This window comes from Leiobunum rupestre, chromosome 2 (assembly GCF_980474605.1).
Source record: "Leiobunum rupestre chromosome 2, qqLeiRupe1.1.hap1, whole genome shotgun sequence".
Classification (NCBI taxonomy): Eukaryota; Metazoa; Arthropoda; class Arachnida; order Opiliones; family Sclerosomatidae; genus Leiobunum; species Leiobunum rupestre.
Genome location: NC_143385.1, coordinates 10,533,855 through 10,553,800, shown reverse-complemented (window position 1 = coordinate 10,553,800; position 19,946 = coordinate 10,533,855). Strand labels below are relative to the sequence as shown.

The 19,946-nt window shown below is 33.4% G+C and overlaps 2 protein-coding genes across 2 annotated transcripts; both read right to left on the bottom strand.

Moving 5' to 3' along the window:
* Window positions 1–241: 241 nt before the first annotated feature.
* On the bottom strand, window positions 242–3,539 carry LOC149956079 (dermonecrotic toxin SdSicTox-betaIIB1bi-like). The gene is made up of 4 exons (XM_090166754.1): window positions 3,323–3,539; window positions 2,139–2,270; window positions 1,954–2,076; window positions 242–696 (listed from the first exon to the last, which is right to left on the bottom strand). Exons 1-4 carry the CDS (start codon window positions 3,516–3,518, stop codon window positions 242–244), a joined length of 906 nt encoding a protein of 301 aa, XP_090022880.1. The 5' UTR covers window positions 3,519–3,539.
* Window positions 3,540–15,209: 11,670 nt separating this feature from the next.
* On the bottom strand, window positions 15,210–15,991 carry LOC149956078 (uncharacterized). Its single transcript, XM_090166753.1, has 2 exons — window positions 15,819–15,991; window positions 15,210–15,753 (listed from the first exon to the last, which is right to left on the bottom strand). The coding sequence occupies exons 1-2, from the start codon at window positions 15,989–15,991 to the stop codon at window positions 15,210–15,212; spliced, it is 717 nt and encodes a 238-aa protein (XP_090022879.1).
* Window positions 15,992–19,946: the final 3,955 nt, after the last annotated feature.

The following is a 19,946-nucleotide window of genomic DNA, read 5'->3' as shown; positions in this document are numbered from 1 at the left end:
AAAAAGTAACCAAAAGGTTGAACAACATCATTGAAAACCAGTTGCAATTTTTATAGAATTTTTTTAAATAATAGATACAACATATAAAAACCGTGTAATTTTTTGTTTAGTTTAGAAAGTAAATAAAAAGCTATACAACATTAAAAACATATAATTTTTATAAATACACAACATATTTAGATACCACATTAAGATAAACCAGTATTTTTAATTATTTAAAAAGTAAAACAAAAACCCATTTCTATTTTAAAAATTCTTCCCGTTGATTAGATTTTTGTGTTAAATCTCCGATGTGAACCAAATTTTCCGTATTAGGTCTTTTCCTTTGCCTTGTCTCCGAATTGATTATTTTTTCGAAAGGATCGTCTTTTAATGTCGCGAGCCTAAATCGCTTTCGAAAGCCTTCTTCATTGAGGACCTCTTTCAACAGATTTGGCTGATTGGTGATCATTCCATCCACACCAAGTTCCAAAAGAGTTCTCATGGTCGCCTTTCCGTCCACGGTCCAGTAATACACTTTCCTCATGTAAGTCTCGGAATCCGAATCTCTATAGTTCAAGATTTGCGTTATCCGATCGGCACTTCTCCGGTTACAATTGATATCACCGTCACCTTGCCATATATTCTTGGTAACAGTTGTATTTTCCCACTGAGAGTTCAACTTCTCCAAGTCCCCGTTGTCCCATATATCCCAACCTTAAAGGAAAATATATCCTAATAATAATCATCATCAGCTAGGCTATTGCCCAAAGCACAACCTTAGGCCTAAGTCATCAAGCTACTTTTAAAGCCATTAATTCAGGTGGCCAGGTTACGATGCGTTGGAGGGTGGTGGCAAGCCCTTCAAGCCACGCGAGCCAACAGCTCCCTACACTAACTATTAACTTTAACCTCAACAAGTTTTTATGGAAGGGGCAACCCCTTAAACCAGTGGGGAGAGAACTTGCAAACTCAACGCGGAAGGAGTTGTTCCGAGCATTCACCCAGTGCCACAAGATGGGATCGAACCCGGCTCCTCTTGCTGCGAGGCGAAAGTGCTAACCACTCCGCAATGCTGTTAATTTTAAACTTGTTATCTATACTATTCACGTTAATAATAATAAAATAATAGTCAGCTAGGCTAATACCCAAGGCACCACCTTAGGCCTAAGTCATCATTCGACTTTTGAAGCCATTAATTCAGGTGGCCGGGTTACAATGCGTAGGAGGGTGGTGGCAAGCCCTGCATGCCACGCGTTCGAGCCAACAGCTCCCTACACTAACTATTACCGTAGCAAGTTATCAACCGTTTCTGCGTAAACATAATTGAAAAGTTAAATTATTTAAAATTAGTAGGTATCTTGATAACTGGCACCAGCAATTGACAACTGACCCCAGAAATTTAGGATTTATAAGACAGGATATCTTAAAGTCCCATCTCTTCCATGTAAAGTCGAATACTCTTTATTTACATCACTCTTAATATCTGCTAAAAAATGTACTGCCCCATTCAAACATAACCACTTGAGTGATTCATCAAAATTACCGCTCATTCTAAATTCTAATTTCTGGGAAAATGGTCCATTCATTGAATTTTGCTACCTTTCTGAAAATTCAAACTGCAAATATTTATTTATTCGTTAAAAGTTAAAAACTATTTTTGCCTTCTTGCGTATAAAATCAAACGAATTAAAATAGAATTTATACCACTGTGTTCCAGACCTAAATATGCGCCTAAGTAGATGCGAAACAAGTCGATGTTTTAAACATCTTTATAATTGTAACTTATATTGCGTAATTAAAGTTGTTAATTCTATTTTTATTCGTTTATTAAGTTATTTATTTATATAGCTCTGTTTGGGACACTACGAGGTAGAATATAGCCAATAATCTTTTAATTGGATTAATACAATTAATAAGTGTTTAATTATACTGGTTTCGATATTTAAAAATTGCAGATGCAATACTACATACCAATATCTTTCATCAAATGTTCTAAGCCATGGTTTTTGAAAGTATCTTGAAAAACATTAACTAATGGAATGTCTTCTGGTTTGGGCATTCCAATAATAAATTTCAAAGTTGGATTGACAGTTCCTGAAAGAGCACAAACGGATGTTTGCCAACACAATATCACCAAAAAAAGTAGTAATCAGTACCATTTTTGAAATAAGAAGCTATTAATTGTTTCGCCAGGTTATCGATTGCTATTCTTTTCACAGGCATAGTAAGACGTTGTATTTTTATGTCCAAATATTGAAGGACATACGTGCTTCTGTATAATTCATTTCCTGTTCCATTAAAAGGTTGAACATCAAATGAAATGCAATAATTATTAGTAAAAGAAAAAAAATGGTTTAACGAAAATACATTTTGAATTTAAGTTAATTTTTTATTCCTAAAAACCAAATTGGGTCATTCCACGTGTAATCATATAGTGATGCCACCAAGGGTCAACCGATTTTAATGAAATTTTACACAGGTGTTTAAGGTCCCATTGTAACAACTTTCCCACATTTTTAGCCAATTATATTGAGTAGTTATGTTTTTACGGTACTGTGAACAAACCTCTGATTTTTAGGATTTGTCTTGACCCTTTTTGGTAGTGTTTAGGAAAATATGTTTCTGAAAATTTGGCTTAAGCTACGCTTTTGAAACTTCGTGGGGTATTAGCAATATATCCTGCGCATAAATTGGCGGTGTTCTCACGAGTCTATGATAAGTACCCGTCTCCCAATTAGCCCCGAAACACGAAATTTAATATTTTGGGGGATGTCACTCTGAGACCCCCCAGGAAAAAAGGTCCAACTTCGATTTTTTTTAAATTAGTATTTTCTTAAAGATTACAACAAGGGCTTTCAGAAAATACTTATTTTGATATGTATATATTTTTCCTAAGGTACGATCTCGAGATATTTATAAATTGCGAATTTTGACAAAAATTCTAAGTTCAATTATAGGAGGGGTGTCATTCATTGACCCATAGTAAATCAAATACAAAACCAATTTCTAAAGCCAAATTTTCAGAAACATATTTTCCTAAACACTACCAAAAAGGGTCAAGACAAATCCTGAAAATCAGAGGTTTTTTCACAGTACCGTAAAAACATAACTACTCAATATGATTGGCTAAAAATGTGGGAAAGTTGTTGCAATGGGACCTTAAACACCTGTGTAAAATTTCATTAAAATCGGTTGACCCTTGGTGGCATCACTAGATGATTACACGTGGAATGACCCAATTAGTTTCTCGCATAATGCACTTCTGGATGAATCCCAGATTCATATCGACCGTATTCAGCTTAGCTTATAAATAAATAACTCTATTGTTTAACACACTTACCGGGAGTTGTCTTTTGGCTAATAACGTTCAGGTATTCTGAAAACTGAGATTTGTACAAGCAATTTCTAAAACATTCACAAGGAAGGCCATGATGAGTGTACTGGGGCACTCCGTTATCAGTGAAGGTGATATCGCTCTCCAGAGTATTTGCACCCAGCTCCAAGAAATGCTCAATCTGCGCTATGTGGTTGACCATATGACCCAGGTTCCATATCGGCTTCTGACTGCCAACAGTTTTCTGTACCAAAAGACGCAAATTGTCAGCCTCGCCATGAAAGTAATCGGAACTTAAAAATGCAGTGCTCAAAACATATTCAAACCACATTACTACCAGATACAACCATGTCCCCCAAAATTTCTCAACTTTTAATTTTAATTGTATGCCCTCAAACTCAACCATTATTATAAATAAGAAATTGGTTTATTTAAAATTTTTAATCTAAGTATTCGTGGTTATTAATGTCAAATTAACTTTATTTGATAAAACCTTAAATTTATAATTAATTAATAAAAAACGTACCAAAAAGAAAAATATGATCAGAAGCCATGCAAACGAACCCATGACTGGAAAATATTTAAAAAATTTTACATTTATCGAACAATGACCAAACCTGGGAAACTCCTACACGTCAATGCACTTCGATTAAGCATTTAGCAATCGAAATGATGTGGGCCCCGCACATTGCTTACGCTGATTGAAAATATTAATAAATTCGCTTGACAGTACATTATTATAATATAATAATTCACTTCCAGATACTTGGTACATTTTCGTTGAGGAATTTATATCATATTGTGTCAGTGCGTTTATTGTTCCTCCACACTGGGTTGATTCTCAAGATAAATACACATATTATAATACGAAAAACGCTTTATATATATCAAATAGAAGAAATATTACGTTAAGTCAGGGTTGTCAATTTTGTTATTTAAAAAAAATCAAATAAATCGATTTTTTTTATTTAAATCGGATTTTTATTGATTCGTTTTATATAATCATAATTTTACCTAAAACAAATATTTTAATTTTTAAAGACTTAATCTATATATATGTATAATTTTAAAGTTTTAAATAATCATAATTTTACTTAAAACAAATATTTTAATTTTTTAAAGACTTAATCTATATATATGTATAATGAATTTATTCAATTTAAGCTAATAATCATATAGAAGTTTTTATTTTTTTTAAACTATTTTGGTACTTTCCAAAAAAAATTCGGTGGAATTCCCACCCACAGGTAGAATCCAATGCAGCATTAGGGGGGAAGTACAAGAAAGATTATATTTAAACCTAAATTATAGCAATTGACAAGGTTTTTTCTTTGTAAAAAATACTATATAAAAAATTGATTTAAATCCGTGAATTTCTTTTGAAAAAAATCATTGATTGCAATCGCGATTTAAATTGTGATTTACATCAAGTTGATTTAAATCAGCCAACCCTGCGTTAAATAACGTAACTTTTAAACCTTTCACCCTTTTCCTGCTTATTTCGGAATTGCATTCTTAAAAATTAGTAAGGTGACATTTCAAATCACATACTGTCGATATCATTAGGAAATTGGGAGCTTTAATTCATAGATCTGGCCCTTGTAAAAGGGCTTTGCAAAACGTTAACAGGGGTGTGTTATTGTAAAAATTATAATAATCACTGGGTATAATTATAATTCTTAGCTAAAAGCATTGGCAACGTCAGGAACATTTTTTTCATGTTGACCATGTAAGTGTAGCCCACTTTTATAATTATTTGGACCTCTAAGACCTCGAAATCTATTTTATATTATTTTACGGTGATAAAATATACGGATTCATCCTTGAAATTTCCGTTTTTAGGCTCCCTGTAATAAAGTTCAGTAGAATATAAAAATTAATGTTAATTTTCTTTGTCTTCCTTAAAAATTACAAAGTAGCCATGTTGATTATACAGCCACTGTTGCTAACGCTTTGGGCCCATTCGACCGAAATCCTATTCGTTCGAAAACGATTTAACATTGACTCCCAATCGATCGAAAATACCCCAATTGTGCGGTTTACAGCCCAATTTTGCACGTTTATATTATTTTTTATAGTACATCGAATTTAGCTCGACGCAATTGCTACAAACTTAACCATTCACACTTAAAAATGAAATTGTTCGAATTATTGTATTCTTGATATAAATAAAGTTCAAAGCATAAATATATTTATAAAAGCGCGCCACCCTAGGGAAGAGAGAGACTAACCCAACCTAACCTAACCTAACCTAACCTAACCTACCTCCAAGTGACATCGTGGAACCCCATGGCAGAAGTAAAAAACAAAATATAAAGTCCTAATGAACCAAATCCGCCTTTTGGGCTATATTTCGGAAACATATTGAATTCGGTCGAATAGGATTTCGATCGAATGGGAATATAACGTTGCTAACAGACCCAAAGATATTTCATCTGAAAACCCCAGCTCATATTGACAGATTTATAATGGTATTGATCGTCTTGTTTCAGTGCTCATTATACCTTAGGAAATTAATCATGACGATTTAATTACCCAAGACGATATATATTTCTCTTTTTAAAACAGTTTTCCATTACATTTAACGTGTTGAACTAACAAGGAGAGTACCCGAGGTGTTTATTGCCAATTTTGTTCAAAGTGGTCAAAAACATTTTCGGTTTAAATGGCAAATTGAATTGGTAGTGCAACGTCTCCTTTTGCGAAATTTCATATCTCCTATAGGTCTACATTACGGCCGACTTTGAATAAAATCGGCAATAAACACCTCGGGTACTCTCCTTGTAAGTGGATTGTTTTTCCACGTACAAAGATGTAGAAATTTAATCATAAATTAACGTGGCCTTCTTGTTTTGATGGGAAAGGCCACCTTCCACTATGCTTCCATTAGCTTTCCCATCAAAGAGCCTATGAACTCATCCGTAGGCTTTAACTGTACTATTTCGTTATCCCATTTTTACAAGTTGAGCAAGCATATCTGACTTTATAATATCGCCTATTGCTTCTTAATTGAAAGAGTTAGGATAAATTCGACCACGTACGAAAGAGAAAACCATTAACACTTTAAAATCATTCCACATTGAAAGTTTTCTTCATAATAGATTAGTAAACAAGTAATAGGCGCTAGCATAAATTAAATATGTCTTGTTCAACTTGTTAAAAAGTTCCACGCGCTCCTTTATATTTTAGCGTAAAAGTCTCGCGCATTTTTATTATTTTAGGGAGCTCGCGCGAAATCGCTCGAGCCATTTTATACTAAAATATCCAGAGGCACGTGGAACTTTTTAACAAGTTGAATAAGACATTAATATAGTTTATGCTAGCTAGGAGCAACAAACACAACACCACACACAAAGAGAACGCAACCCGTCAAAAGTCGTGGATTTTCTTGTGTACATTTTTCATTGGCTAGACGCTTTAGCGCCTGCTGCCGTCGGAAGGGGAAAATTCGGAAATTGTCTTCCCCCCCCCCGGCCGTAAAACGTTCAGCGTAAAGGCTCGTGACGCTCGTCCAATGAAATTCGTACACAACCCTTCGTTAGCGTGTTTAAAGGCTAGCTGCGTTCTCCTTGTGTTTGGTGCTTAGGAAAGGTTATAGACTTTATATTTATCGCAATACTTATAACGAATATGACTGTGCAGATTATAATCGCTGGAAGACTTTAGAAGTTGGCAGCCTTAGCTTTAATTTTGAGAGCTTAGTAATAGCATCATCACGAAGCGAAACATTATCATATTCGCATTCATTATCACCACGGAGCTGGGTTAAGGCTAGTTCCCACTTGGCGAATTTTCGAGACCAATAAAATTTTCACGCAATGAAGAAAGACGTGTTTTTTCGGTCGCTGGGGAAGCGGTTCTCACTTTAGCGCGAAAATTTAAAAACTCTGAAAACAACTCGTGCGGGTTTTTAGTAATGTTTTAGGCCTAACATAAAACATCAGTTCAAAATGAACCAAATGGATGTTCCTGTTGATAATTTCAATAAATAAACGATTCTATTCGTGAGATAATTACCTTTACTTCAGTATCTTGGTCAAGTTGGCTGAGCCGCTTTTCTAAAGACCTAGGCTTAATAAGTGACGGGCGGGAGCGGAATAGATCGAGGGAACGCGTTTTCTGTTTGGCTGAAGCTTTTAATCGCCAAGGTGTGGACACCAAAAAATAGAACAATCGCTTGATACCGCGAAGACGCGACTTTAGCGGCGAATTTGAAAAAAATCACAAATTTTATTCACGAGCGTCAATTTTCAGCGCGAAAGTGGGAACTAGGCTTAAGCCGAATATTTAGCTTTGTCACACAATGAGGTTTTACAACAACCATTATACCAATGTCCCAAAATACCCCAAAGTCATCAGCAACTGTTAAGCGTAAATATACTAGGGCGTCACAAAACCCCAACGGGTATTTATGACAAAAACCTGAGCGGAGCGAGCTAGCGACAATATAAATAATTCAAATATTGATCACACATTTAAAGAAATTAAGGTAATAACTTTTATTTTTATGACACACATAGTTTCAGCCTCACCATTTATTTTTTTGGAAGCTAGTCCGGTCTAACTATTGACTTTCAAAAGTCATTCTAAATTTGGAGGGCGAAAGGTAATTGTAAAATATATTTTAATATTTTCATTATAAAATTTCCGTTTGCCATTATAAAATTTCCATCGTAAAATTACGTTTGTCATTATAAAATTGGCCCTAAATGGGTCGGAGTGTGCAATAACTGGTGGCTTTACCGGGGAGTCGGGGTCCGGCTCTTGTAACCCATAAGGGCGGTGGCGCACTGGGAGATGTTAGCTTCGATCAAATGGTCCTATCTCCACCTCCGACTTCGGTCAGGTTCGGGCTGGATACTGAGCTTCGGTTCAGGCTAACGGAGAGGGTCCGTGCAAACTGGCCGCTTCAGCGGATTGGGTAGCCTGCTGTGGGGCGGCGGGCCTCCGTATGAGGGCACGGCGGTCTTGTTTCCCGGCCTTTTGGAGCCACACCGGGATCTCCGGTGCCAGCTGTGCTGGGTTACTTGGGCTGCTGTGTGTCCGTCGTTCCCCTTTAGGAGCTCTCTCCAAAGGTTTGACTCCTTACCTACGTAGGTAGGGTGTCGGCTGGAGTTGGTACAGCATCCACTCTTAATCCCACTGCTGTGTGCGAAGTGGGGATTGATTCACCAATTGCTGCTCCTTCTGCTGGGTTGAGTGGCTTGCGTCAAAGGTGCGACCATCAGTAGTAGGGTTCTGCTACCCATGCTGGATTTGTCACCTGTACGGGCTAGGGGGACGCTGGCGTAGGGCACTATGATGATAGAACTCCGGTGGTATGGTCTTTGCTACTAGGTACACCAGGCTATAAATTCTGACACACTGTCATTATAAAATTCCGTCTGCCTTCCGTTTCTAATATATTCTTAGACGTTCCCTTTGCAATTCTGGTGCGCGACCGCTTACAACCACCAAATAAACCCGCTTTCCTACTCAGTCGACAGCTTGCAAAACACCCGTCAAAAAGGCAGCCGCCCCTCCAGCAAAGTAACTATTTTTCCCGTTAATGAATTTCTAAAATAAGGATTTTTTTGTATTAAATAACGTTATTCTAAAAACCTTTCGGACGATCTGGAGTTTAACGTCGACAGTGACGACGAATTCGACAAATTGGCCAGTTTGATACACTCTGATGAAATTATGGAGAGGAGTAGTTGAGGTGGAGGAAACTGGCAGTGGTGGTATACCCATTGAAGTTTTATAAGTTGAAATAAGAGTGTAAATAAATGTGTAATCCAATCGTAGAATAAAAATCTAAAAATTCGAAATGGTTTTATGTAGTCTTTACCTATCTACCCCTTTTCTCTAGCATCCCCTCGGAGCGCGAACGGACAAAATTTGATGATTAAGATTAATTTCTTTTTACGATTTAGGATAAATCAATGAAATATATAATTTAAAATAAAAAAAGATAAATAAATAAATAAATCATTTTAGTAATTCACTGTTTTATCATTCTTTTCTTTTAGCCTCTCATTTGCCTTTTAGTCCGCCTTGGCCTGCCTGACTCAAATCAATTACGACCGTTCGGAATCTTAGAAAATGGCCCTATATATATCAAAAACTACAAACTGAATTTAACAAATAAGGAATTATTTTATTCAGATTTATTTTATTTCTACCCTATTGTAAAACGTTAAGTTGCAGCTCTAGGATCAGAACCTGGCCCCTCCCCTTCAAATTCAATCCATTCCAGGCGTCGCATTATTGGCTCCCTAAATATTACGTCCTCTTGACACGAATGACTTATATCCGGGTGAGTGACGCGTTAAATAAGAACGCCAACTTTTCCATTTCCTGCCCCCTTTAGTTGATTCCCCTGGTTCATGATACGTCGCGACTGACGGAATATAAACATTCTCTCTATATATAAATAGATCAATTCTTGACTATACTTAATAACACTAGAAAAGGCCAATATATACCATTTTCGTTCAAGTTAATTCAAAAATAACAATTATGGCCTATTACATCTCCTTTTAAGCCGAAAATTCTACAAGCTGGTGGCCATTTTAAAAAATGTTCCTACCCTAAAATTTTTCTTACCTTAAGAAATATATCTGGCAGTATTTCCCTAGAGAAATGATTGTCTCAAATTATTTCCGAAATCAATCCGATTTGAAACAAATTTCCCAAATCCACCCATTTTAAATTTAAATTTCCCAAAACAATCCATTTTTTATATAAATTTCCCAAATGCCCTATTTTAAATTTAAGTCTCCCAAATATCCTATTTTAAATTCAAATTTCCCAAATCAACCCATTTTTTATTTAAATATCCCAAATCAACCCATTTTTTATTTAAATTTCCAAAATGAATATATTTTTATTTAAATTTCCCAAATATACTAATTTAAATTAAATTTTATATATATATCTTATTTTAAATTTAAATTTCCCAAATTAACCCATTTTAAATTCAAATTTTCAAAATCAACACTTTTAAATTTAAATTTCCCAAATTAACCCATTTTAAATTCAAATTTCCAAAATCAACCCTTTTAAATTTAAATTTCCCAAATCAACCCATTTAAATTTAATTTTCCCGTACTAGAATCAACCCATTTTAAATATAATTTCCCAAATCAACCCATTTTAAATTTAAATTTCCCGTACTAGAATCACCCCATTTTAAATTTAAATTTCCCGTACTAGAATCAACCCTTTTAAACATTAAATTTCCCGTACTAGAATCAACCCATTTTAAATATAATTTCCCAAATCAACCCATTTTAAATATAATTTCCCAAATCAACCCATTTTAAATATAATTTCCCAAATCAACCCATTTTAAATATAATTTCCCATATCAACCCATTTTAAATATAATTTCCCATATCAACCCATTTTAAATATAATTTCCCAAATCAGACCATTTTAAATATAATTTACCAAATCAACCCATTTTAAATATAATTTCCCAAATCCACCCATTTTAAGTATAATTTCCCAAATCAACCCATTTTAAATATGATTTCCCAAATCAACCCATTTTAAATATAATTTCCCAAATCAACCCATTTTAAATATAATTTCCCAAATCAACCCATTTTAAATATAATTTCCCAAATCAACCCATTTTAAATATAATTTCCCAAATCAACCCATTTAAATTTATTTTATCAAAATCAACCCATTTAAATTTATTTTATCAAAATCAACCCAATTTAAAATTAATTTCCGCGTACTAGAATCAAACCATTTTAAATTTAATTTTCCCGTACTAGAACCAACCCATTTTAAATATAATTTCGCAAATCAAGCTATTTTTAATTTAAATTTCCCGTACTAGAATCAACCCATTTTAAATATAATTTCCCAAATCAAACCATTTTTAATTTAAATTTCCCGTATTAGAATCAACCCATTTTATATTTAAATTTCCCCTACTAGAATCAACTTATTTTTAATTTAAATTCCCAAATCAACCCATTTTAAACTTAAATATCGCGTACTAGAAGGAACCCATGTGAAATGTACTAGAAATAAATATATTTCAATTTGGTGCTAGACTAATCATTAATTTTTAGTGACCATAAAAACAGCACCAAGGCGCAAATAAAAATAAACACGGAGGTCATAAAACGGACAATCATCATCACCCCCATCACAGCAAGGTTATACATATTCCTCATCATCATCGAAGAACGTCACGGACATCACGGATATTGATATCTTTAATTTTATATATCCTGATAATAGAACCAACTCAGTTTCAATCTTTTAATTTTTTTTGATATTACTTTATTTTACATTTAGTACCCTGATTAATAACACCACTGTTTTAAATTACGTGTTTAAATGAAATGATAATTTCTAAATCATTTAAATCTTAAATTAAAATAATTACTCACAGATATTTTCATTGTACATTTTCTTATTAAAGGAGAAAACTAACTTCATTATTTTAATCATATTTCCCTACATATTGTATTTTAACAAAATGGTTTGAAATTATATTTTATAGGAAGTAAATTTTCCAATTAATTTTATATTTATATTAATTAATTAAGTAGTGCTATTCTCGAGATAAATAAATCCAAGGCTCTGGACTGAAACTCATTAAAATATTTCAAAACCGGGTTGAGCGTCATAATTTCTTTATCCTTACCAAAATTGCCTCCTAACTCAAGTTGATCAAAAATAGCGTGTTTCTTTTAAAATCAATGAAGTGATCATCTACACCTAAAATAGTTTTAAAAAGGCTATTGCAAATAGTTGAGAAAATAGGCTACAGCTTTCAATGAATCATACTGCCATTAATTTAATAACTGTCGAAGAGCAGACCACTCTCCAAAATCGCTGTACACTTTATTCTACGAATGATTTAAGTAATGGCTCCGTAATATCCTTAAAGGGGAACGGTCAAGCTTTAACCAGTTATAGCCTTATAGCCCATTAAAAACTAAAATTTATGGCGAAAACCACCTCAAAAAATATTGAGTGGTTAATTTTTAATAAAATTAAGAAATTTCGGGAAATCGAAAAGCGCGCGTCCGCCGCGACACCTGGTGAGAGGTCGGTGAGACAGATAAACAACGTAAAAGCGCGCGCTGCTGAAGACGCAAAAAATATGTTTTGCACGCGCGGCGCGTTCCAGTAATAATTAGAGACCTAAGCCTAAATTGCGCGATTTTAAAAGATAGGATAGTTCGCAGCTCGCTCATACGGGGTTAGGGGCGCTGACGGCAGCCGTTAAGATGGCGGCGAAAATTCAAACCAAAACACCTGGCGGCGTTATTTTTCGTTTCAACTTTGTTGGCCAAAACCTATTTTTTCAAGACAAAAAAAGGTACGTGTTAGTATATTAAACGTCTTGTTAATCTTTTGATACGGAAATAAGGTCATATTTGGAAAAGCTTGGCCGTTCCCCTTTGAGCACAATGTAATCAAGTCGTAACACACCTCTAATCGCTGTAGCCAATAACTGATTACGTAATTGGGGTACAGATAATACTGTTATTAGCTCCTCGGTAACAGCAGATTGTACAGGTATAGGATAATCTTATCCCTGAAAATCAAAATATTCTGGGTAAGATTTGAAATAAAAATGCATAGCTAAATTTATGGTTATTTGCCCACGCTAATGCCCTTTAAAGATGAATATGAGGGGTCGGAGATTTTCAAGGGGCAGATCACTAGCATGATTATTAGGTCACCCTCAAATGATTAAATCAGATTTAATCATGATTGAAATGATTAAATATTGATTGAAAGGATAAAATCTCTAATTAAATGATTAGAATGATTAAATATCGATTAACATGATTAAATAGTGATAATATTGATTGAAACGTGATTATATTGATTTAATTGTGATTATTTTGATTTAATTGTGATTATTTTGATTAAATCATGATTATATTGATTAAATCATGATTATATTGATTAAATCGTGTTTTTATTCATGAAATAGTGGTTATATTTATGAAATAGTTATTATATTGATTAAATCGTGTTTATATTGATTAAATCGTGATTATATTGATTGAATAGTGTTTATATTGATTTAATCATGATTAATAATCCACCATAAAGCTTAGTGATCTGCCCCAGGGTAGTGAATGGTATTTGGGGATTTTAAAACTCAATGATTTTTTATCGTGGATTTGATCGCACCAGGCATTTTGCTCCAAAACTATAGTACCTAGAAATATGAAATTTTAGGATGTACACAATCGGGAAAGGCCGTTGTTATATGTAAATTGATTTTTTCTCAAAATTAAATACCAAAAAAACAAATCAGTTTTTCAGCAGCCAGACAAATATTACAATTTAGATAGGTGTCTTTTAAAATTAGTTGTAAAAAGGTTTAGGTCCCCTACTACCAACTTTTTATTTTTACCTATTCCGACCAAACCATTTTCACTCTAGGTTTTCGAGTATGCTCTACTACTTGTCCGTTGATAGTTGTCGTCTACCACCTAGCGTTAAAAATATTAAAATTCCAAAACCGTGAAAAATGTCACGATTTTGCTGAAATTTACAGATAACAACAAAATTCCCCGATAGTGTACATCGTAAGAATTTCACATTTTTAGATAATATACGTTTTGAACAAAATGCCTGGGGTTATCAAATTAAATCGCCCTTTATAAAGCCTATGGAATATAAGCTATTAGATTTTGTATTTGTGGAGGTTTATCTAAATTTTGTAAAAGATTTTGCCAATGTCTGAAACCTCGGATGAAAATATTTATTTTCAAAATAAGATACTTGAAAGGCGAGACTTAAAGGGCTAATTCATATGTCTATTAACTTAACTAGCAATTAGTTAAGTGCTAATCATATTTTTGTTAAATAGCATTGTCCTGTTTTTTATCTGTCTATTAACTTAACTAGCAATTAGTTAAGTGCTAATCACCTTTTTGTTAAAAAGCATTGTCCCGTTATTTTGTCTGTCTATTAACTTAACTAGCAATTAGTTAAGTGCTAATCATATTTTTGTTAAATAGCATTGTCCTGTTTTTTATCTGTCTATTAACTTAACTAGCAATTATTTAAGTGCTAATCACCTTTTTGTTAAAAAGCATTGTCCCGTTATTTTATCGGTCTATTAACTTAACTAGCAATTAGTTAAGTGTTAATCATGTTTTTGTTTAATAGCATTGTCCTGTTATTTTATCTGTCTATTAACTTAACTAGCAATTAGTTAAGTGCTAATCATATTTTTGTTAAATAGCATTATCCTGTTTTTTATCTGTCTATTAACTTAACTAGCAATTAGTTAAGTGCTAATCACCTTTTTGTTAAAAAGCATTGTACCGTTATTTTGTCTGTCTATTAACTTAACTAGCAATTAGTTAAGTGCTAATTATATTTTTGTTAAATAGCATTGTCCTGTTTTTTATCTGTCTATTAACTTAACTAGCAATTAGTTAAGTGTTAATTATGTTTTTGTTTAAAATCATTGTCCTGTTTTTTATCTGTCTATTAACTTAACTAGCAATTAGTTAAGTGATAAAAAGATAACTTGATCAAGATAAAGTTTATATTATTGATGTCCATTGTAGCTTATCAAGCTCATCGGTTACAATGTCTACATCACCCGAGTAGGCGCAAATTAATAAGTACAGAAAATTTAGCCTCACTGTAGCAGAGTTGACGCACCCGAAATTAAACGTTTTCGAGTAAATATTAGCGTGTCTGTACAATTAATTAGTAATAATTTCCTCTTAATATACCAAATAAGTAAATTGACTGTTAGACAAACTTTAAAAACAAATAAATATTTAATATCACATCAACATTTTAAAGATTTTATGTACAATATAGTATTATATTTTCATGATATAGCTATTATTAACATATTTGTTAAATTTACACTTAATAATACTAAATATTAGCTAAGCTACCAACCCTTTTCCATGATGTCAACATCATGATGGTCCCATTCGTGGTCGAGAAAATCGGTTTCGTCAAATATTTCCATATTTTCGCTTCCTTGATTTTCTAAGTGGTGTCCAAAATCTTGATGTTTGTGATGTCCGAAATCATGATGTTTGTGATGTCCAAAATCATGATGTTTGTGATGTCCGAAATCATGATGTTTGGGATGTCCAAAATCGTGATGTTTATGGTGTCCATGATGTTTGTGATGTCCATGATGATCGTCATCGCTGAGGTCGAAATGGTGCACTTCGTAATTTTTGTGCTTGCGGGGTTTGTGTTCAGGTACATGGTGGTCCAGTTCGTGGAGCCCGTGATCTTCGATTTCGTGATGATTGATTTCGTGGTCCTTCATTTCAGGTCGCCTATGGTGATAGCTTTTAGGTGGTGTATGGTGGAACACTGGAACCTTTATTATTTTGGTGTAATGGTGATGGTGGTGCTTATCTTCGGGATGTTTGTGATGCACTATGAGTTTAATTGGGGTCTTTTCTTTTTTAGGCTCGCTATTTTGATAAACGGAAGTTAGGTTTTTATCTTACGGGAAATTTGACTTGGCTGGAACACTTACTTTTCTTCTTGATCGGGATTAACTGTACTATCCAGATGTTGCTTATGAGCTTTCATGAGTATGGCTAATGCGGCCAGTTTTTTTAATTTCGATCCCTGAACTTGGTTCGAGGACGACAAAAAATAAACGGTGAATGCCAAAACCGACCACGCAATCAAGATTCTCAACCTCATTTTAGCAATGTCAAATCTGAAAAGAAACCATTTCGATCCACTTAAGCAAATTTAAGGTACTCGTTTCTCAATTGCGAAATTTCATAGTTGATTTTATAAAGGTTTAAAATGTTACCCTCTAGCTATGGGCTCAACTTCAACAAGTATTAATGGCACGAGCAACGTCGGAGTTTCTAGCGCACCTTCAAACTATGGGTTACGAAATCATTTTAATAAAAAAGCAATTTTACAATTCATTTATTTTAAAAAGAACTATTGAATTTGGGATTTGATTTAAGAAAATAAAAATCACACGCACTAAAATTATATCTTACACGGTTAAAGTTTACTTCACATATTGCTAAACTTTCAATGTGTTATTATACACGGATATGTTTCGACTAATGATAATTATTCTAAAATATCGATAATAGAAATGAAGTGTTGGAAATATTTCAAAGCTAAAGACAGTTTTGAGAATCGTTCGCAACAGAAACATTGTACTCACGTTCTATACAATCGAGAAAACCATAGATGTGTTTCGATTCTTGTCGTCCAACTGAATAAAGGATTGATGGCCACTGAAAGTTTATATATTACCCTCAAACAAACATCACGTCATTATGCAAATTAAGACTCCATTCATGTGTGTCGAAATATATCAGTTTTTTCACCTTCACGAACAGACTCTCGAAATTAAAAGGAAATACCAAAATAACTTTGAATTAAGACCAAGATCTGAAACGAATTATGAACATATCTTAAATGAAGTATCGAGTCTCATTAAACCTCAAACCGTGAAGTTCACTGCGCGTGTAAAAATTAATATCAGTTTGCTTTCCCTGTTAGGTTTTGCGGTTTTCCACTTTCAATTTGAGAGATATGATGCTTTCGAGGAAGAATTAACGCGTCTAAGCAAATGAGTATTGTCGACCCAAGTCACGCAATCCAGAAATCGTTCACCTATTCAGAGAGGCAAATGATTTTGCCAGACGATCATGAAACAATGTAACCCTAAATACTAAGCACTGTTTTAATAGATTTGCCAAGCTACGCGTATTAATCGCTTGATTAAGGAAGGCGTTTAAAATCTACCTGCATCCAAAAATTAAAATTTAATTTTTTATTAGATTATGTATAGTTGTCAACACTGTCAAAATTTCATATTAAAATATTAATTATTTTATAAGTTGTTCCAAATAGAAAATGTGAATTTAAGCAATTGACCCGAAAACGCGAAATCTTGAATGTATGACGTAGAAAGAGCCAAACCGCCAAATTGCCTAGATCGTGATTACGTATGGCAACGTTTGGCTACACCCTAGAAATTAAAAAGCCAACTTTCCAGGACAAGTTATGTCGCGTTGTACGATGAAAACATACTCAACATTAAGAAATAGAGGGCTCTGATTACCGTATCATGGTTTTAAATACCAGTGGATGAAACCATCTTTACCCCATCTGTATGAAAGAAACATTTCTACCAGGGAATAATTATTTCACGGTTGGGGCTACTGTAGTCTAAATGAGTACATTAGCGACACAAATTAAATCTTATTTACATTCTAGCCTGCCAAATTAACTAGCATCTGTGACCTCAGTGATGCTATAAATTAAGTCACGCGCACTTTTAAAATTTCATTAAGTGGTGGAGCTTGGGTAGGCCGCTTTAAGAACATCAAATAAAAAAAATTGCGCTCTAAGAAACTCATAATTTAAAAAAAAAATTAACAATGTTGCAAATAACTCTACATAAAAGTAAGCTGTAACGAATGTGTTAAATAAATATATAATTATAGAACGTAAAGATTTAAGTTATGCCAAATCACTATAACCGTTATCTTCTGCTGGTTCATTTTGTTCAAATTAAATAAGTTTTCGAAATTTCGAGCATATTGGTTGAATTAGGGAAAATTAAGTGAAATCGTATAAATTTATGAAAATGTATGAAATTGGATAAACTATAGAAATTTGGGTTAAAACAAGGAAAATTAAACCAATTCAAAAAACAATTGCTAATATTTCGAGAATTTTTAATAATATTAAAGAAAGTTGCGTAAAATCCATCCAAGTTTGGGAAATTTGGGTATAGACATAATTTAAGTTTTCTTCGCGTTTAATTATTTATTTTTTAATAAAAAGTATTGAAGTTAAATTAAGTTATGTTAGGTAAATACCATAAAAAAATTGGCAAATTATGTTAACCTTTAAAATTTCGATTCTTCCAGATTCAATTATAAATTAAAATAAATATGTAAAATTTGGAAACGTTTCGAAAATGGCCCAAATTTCGGGTAAAATTGTGAAAATTACGTAATCTCATAAAATTAACGTTTAAATAGTTAAATTTAAATACAAATTTAACTTGAATATAGCCATTCTTTTCGATTTATTAGAATTTATGTAAATTTACACACTTAAGCTTCAATTTACCAAATATTTTATTTCTTAATTATTTTTCTTTAAAAATTAAATTTATTTAAATCTATCAGTTTGAAATTGAAGAAAACAATAATAATTATTAAATTTGGTCCAATTTACTTGAAAATTTCCAATTTATTTTGAATTTACTAAATTGGGCTTGAGTATACCAAATGTTTTAACTTATATCGAAATTAAAATTTAAATATTGCTGATTTTACAATTTCCACAATTTACTCTAAACAACTCAAATAGTGCCAATAAACTTTAATATTTGCTCGTTTTTACACACAATCCTAATAGTCCAAGAGCCCATGACAAAATAAGCATGTGATAAGGTACACGATGGGTCAAGAAATCTTTTAATTAGGTTAGTGATTTGTAACAAAGAACTGTTTGTCTTACGGGTCAAAGTGGGGGCTTTCCGGAAATACGAACCACATGACGTCACTTCCGGTGACCTTGAAAATTGATATGACCTGATATTTGAATCATTCGATTGGTCTCAACGTGCTCTTACCAAATATCGCTAAATTAACCTTCAAATCTGAACCAAACGGCGTATAAGACTAAAAAAGTAATTTTGTCTTAGACATGTAAATTTGGGAGAGGCTCAAAATTAGTTTTTTAGTCTTATACGCCTCTTGGTTCAGATTTGATCGTTAAATTAGCGATATTTGGTAAGAGCACGTTGTGACCAATCGAATGATACCAATATCAAGTCATATCAATTTTCAAGGTCACCGAAGTTACGTCACGTGGTTCGTATTTCCGGAAAGCCCCCACTTTGACCCGTAAGACAAACAGTTCTTGGTTACAAATCACTAACCTAATTAAAAAATATCTTGACCCATCGTGTACCTTATCACATCCTTTTTTTGTAATGGGCTCTTGGACTCTAAGGATTTGTGTGTAATAGTCTCAAATACAGTGTAGCCGTTGCCGCCGATGCCGACGTGTCGCGCATACCTCTTCAACGGTTAGGGCTAGAAGAGTCAATGATATTTCTTTCGAATGTATATGCATCGCCATTCATAAAGTTTCAAATCGGAGCCCTAGAAGTTGGGCATTTGCCCAATTTACTATTTTCGGTAGTTTCGCTTTATGTGGTAGATATTTTATTTAAAATTAAGTCCGATAACGTTAAAAATATTATTGGATAGGTTAGGATTCAGCGGACCTGCAACTTCGGTTATATCAGTAAATATTAAATTTAACAATAACTTTCAGGGTAATTTACGGGACCCCAATTTTCGTGGTTTTATATTTTCGCCTAAAAATCTACATACAGTTCCTTAATTTAAGTCCGATTTTCATAAAAGTTATATTTTTGAATAGCTGTGGTTTACATACAACCTAGAGTTGCAAATACGTTCCTTAATTTTAATTCTAAGTAAGAGTTTTTGGGCAGCGTATACGGACCCCCGCAATTTCCAACATTGTAAATCCCGTTTCCCTCTTGCGTTTTTCAAGGCCATTCAGAGTGCACCGCACTTTCAACGTATGACCAGAAGTAACAATTAAGTATGACACTGATCGACCTAGTTTTCGGCGT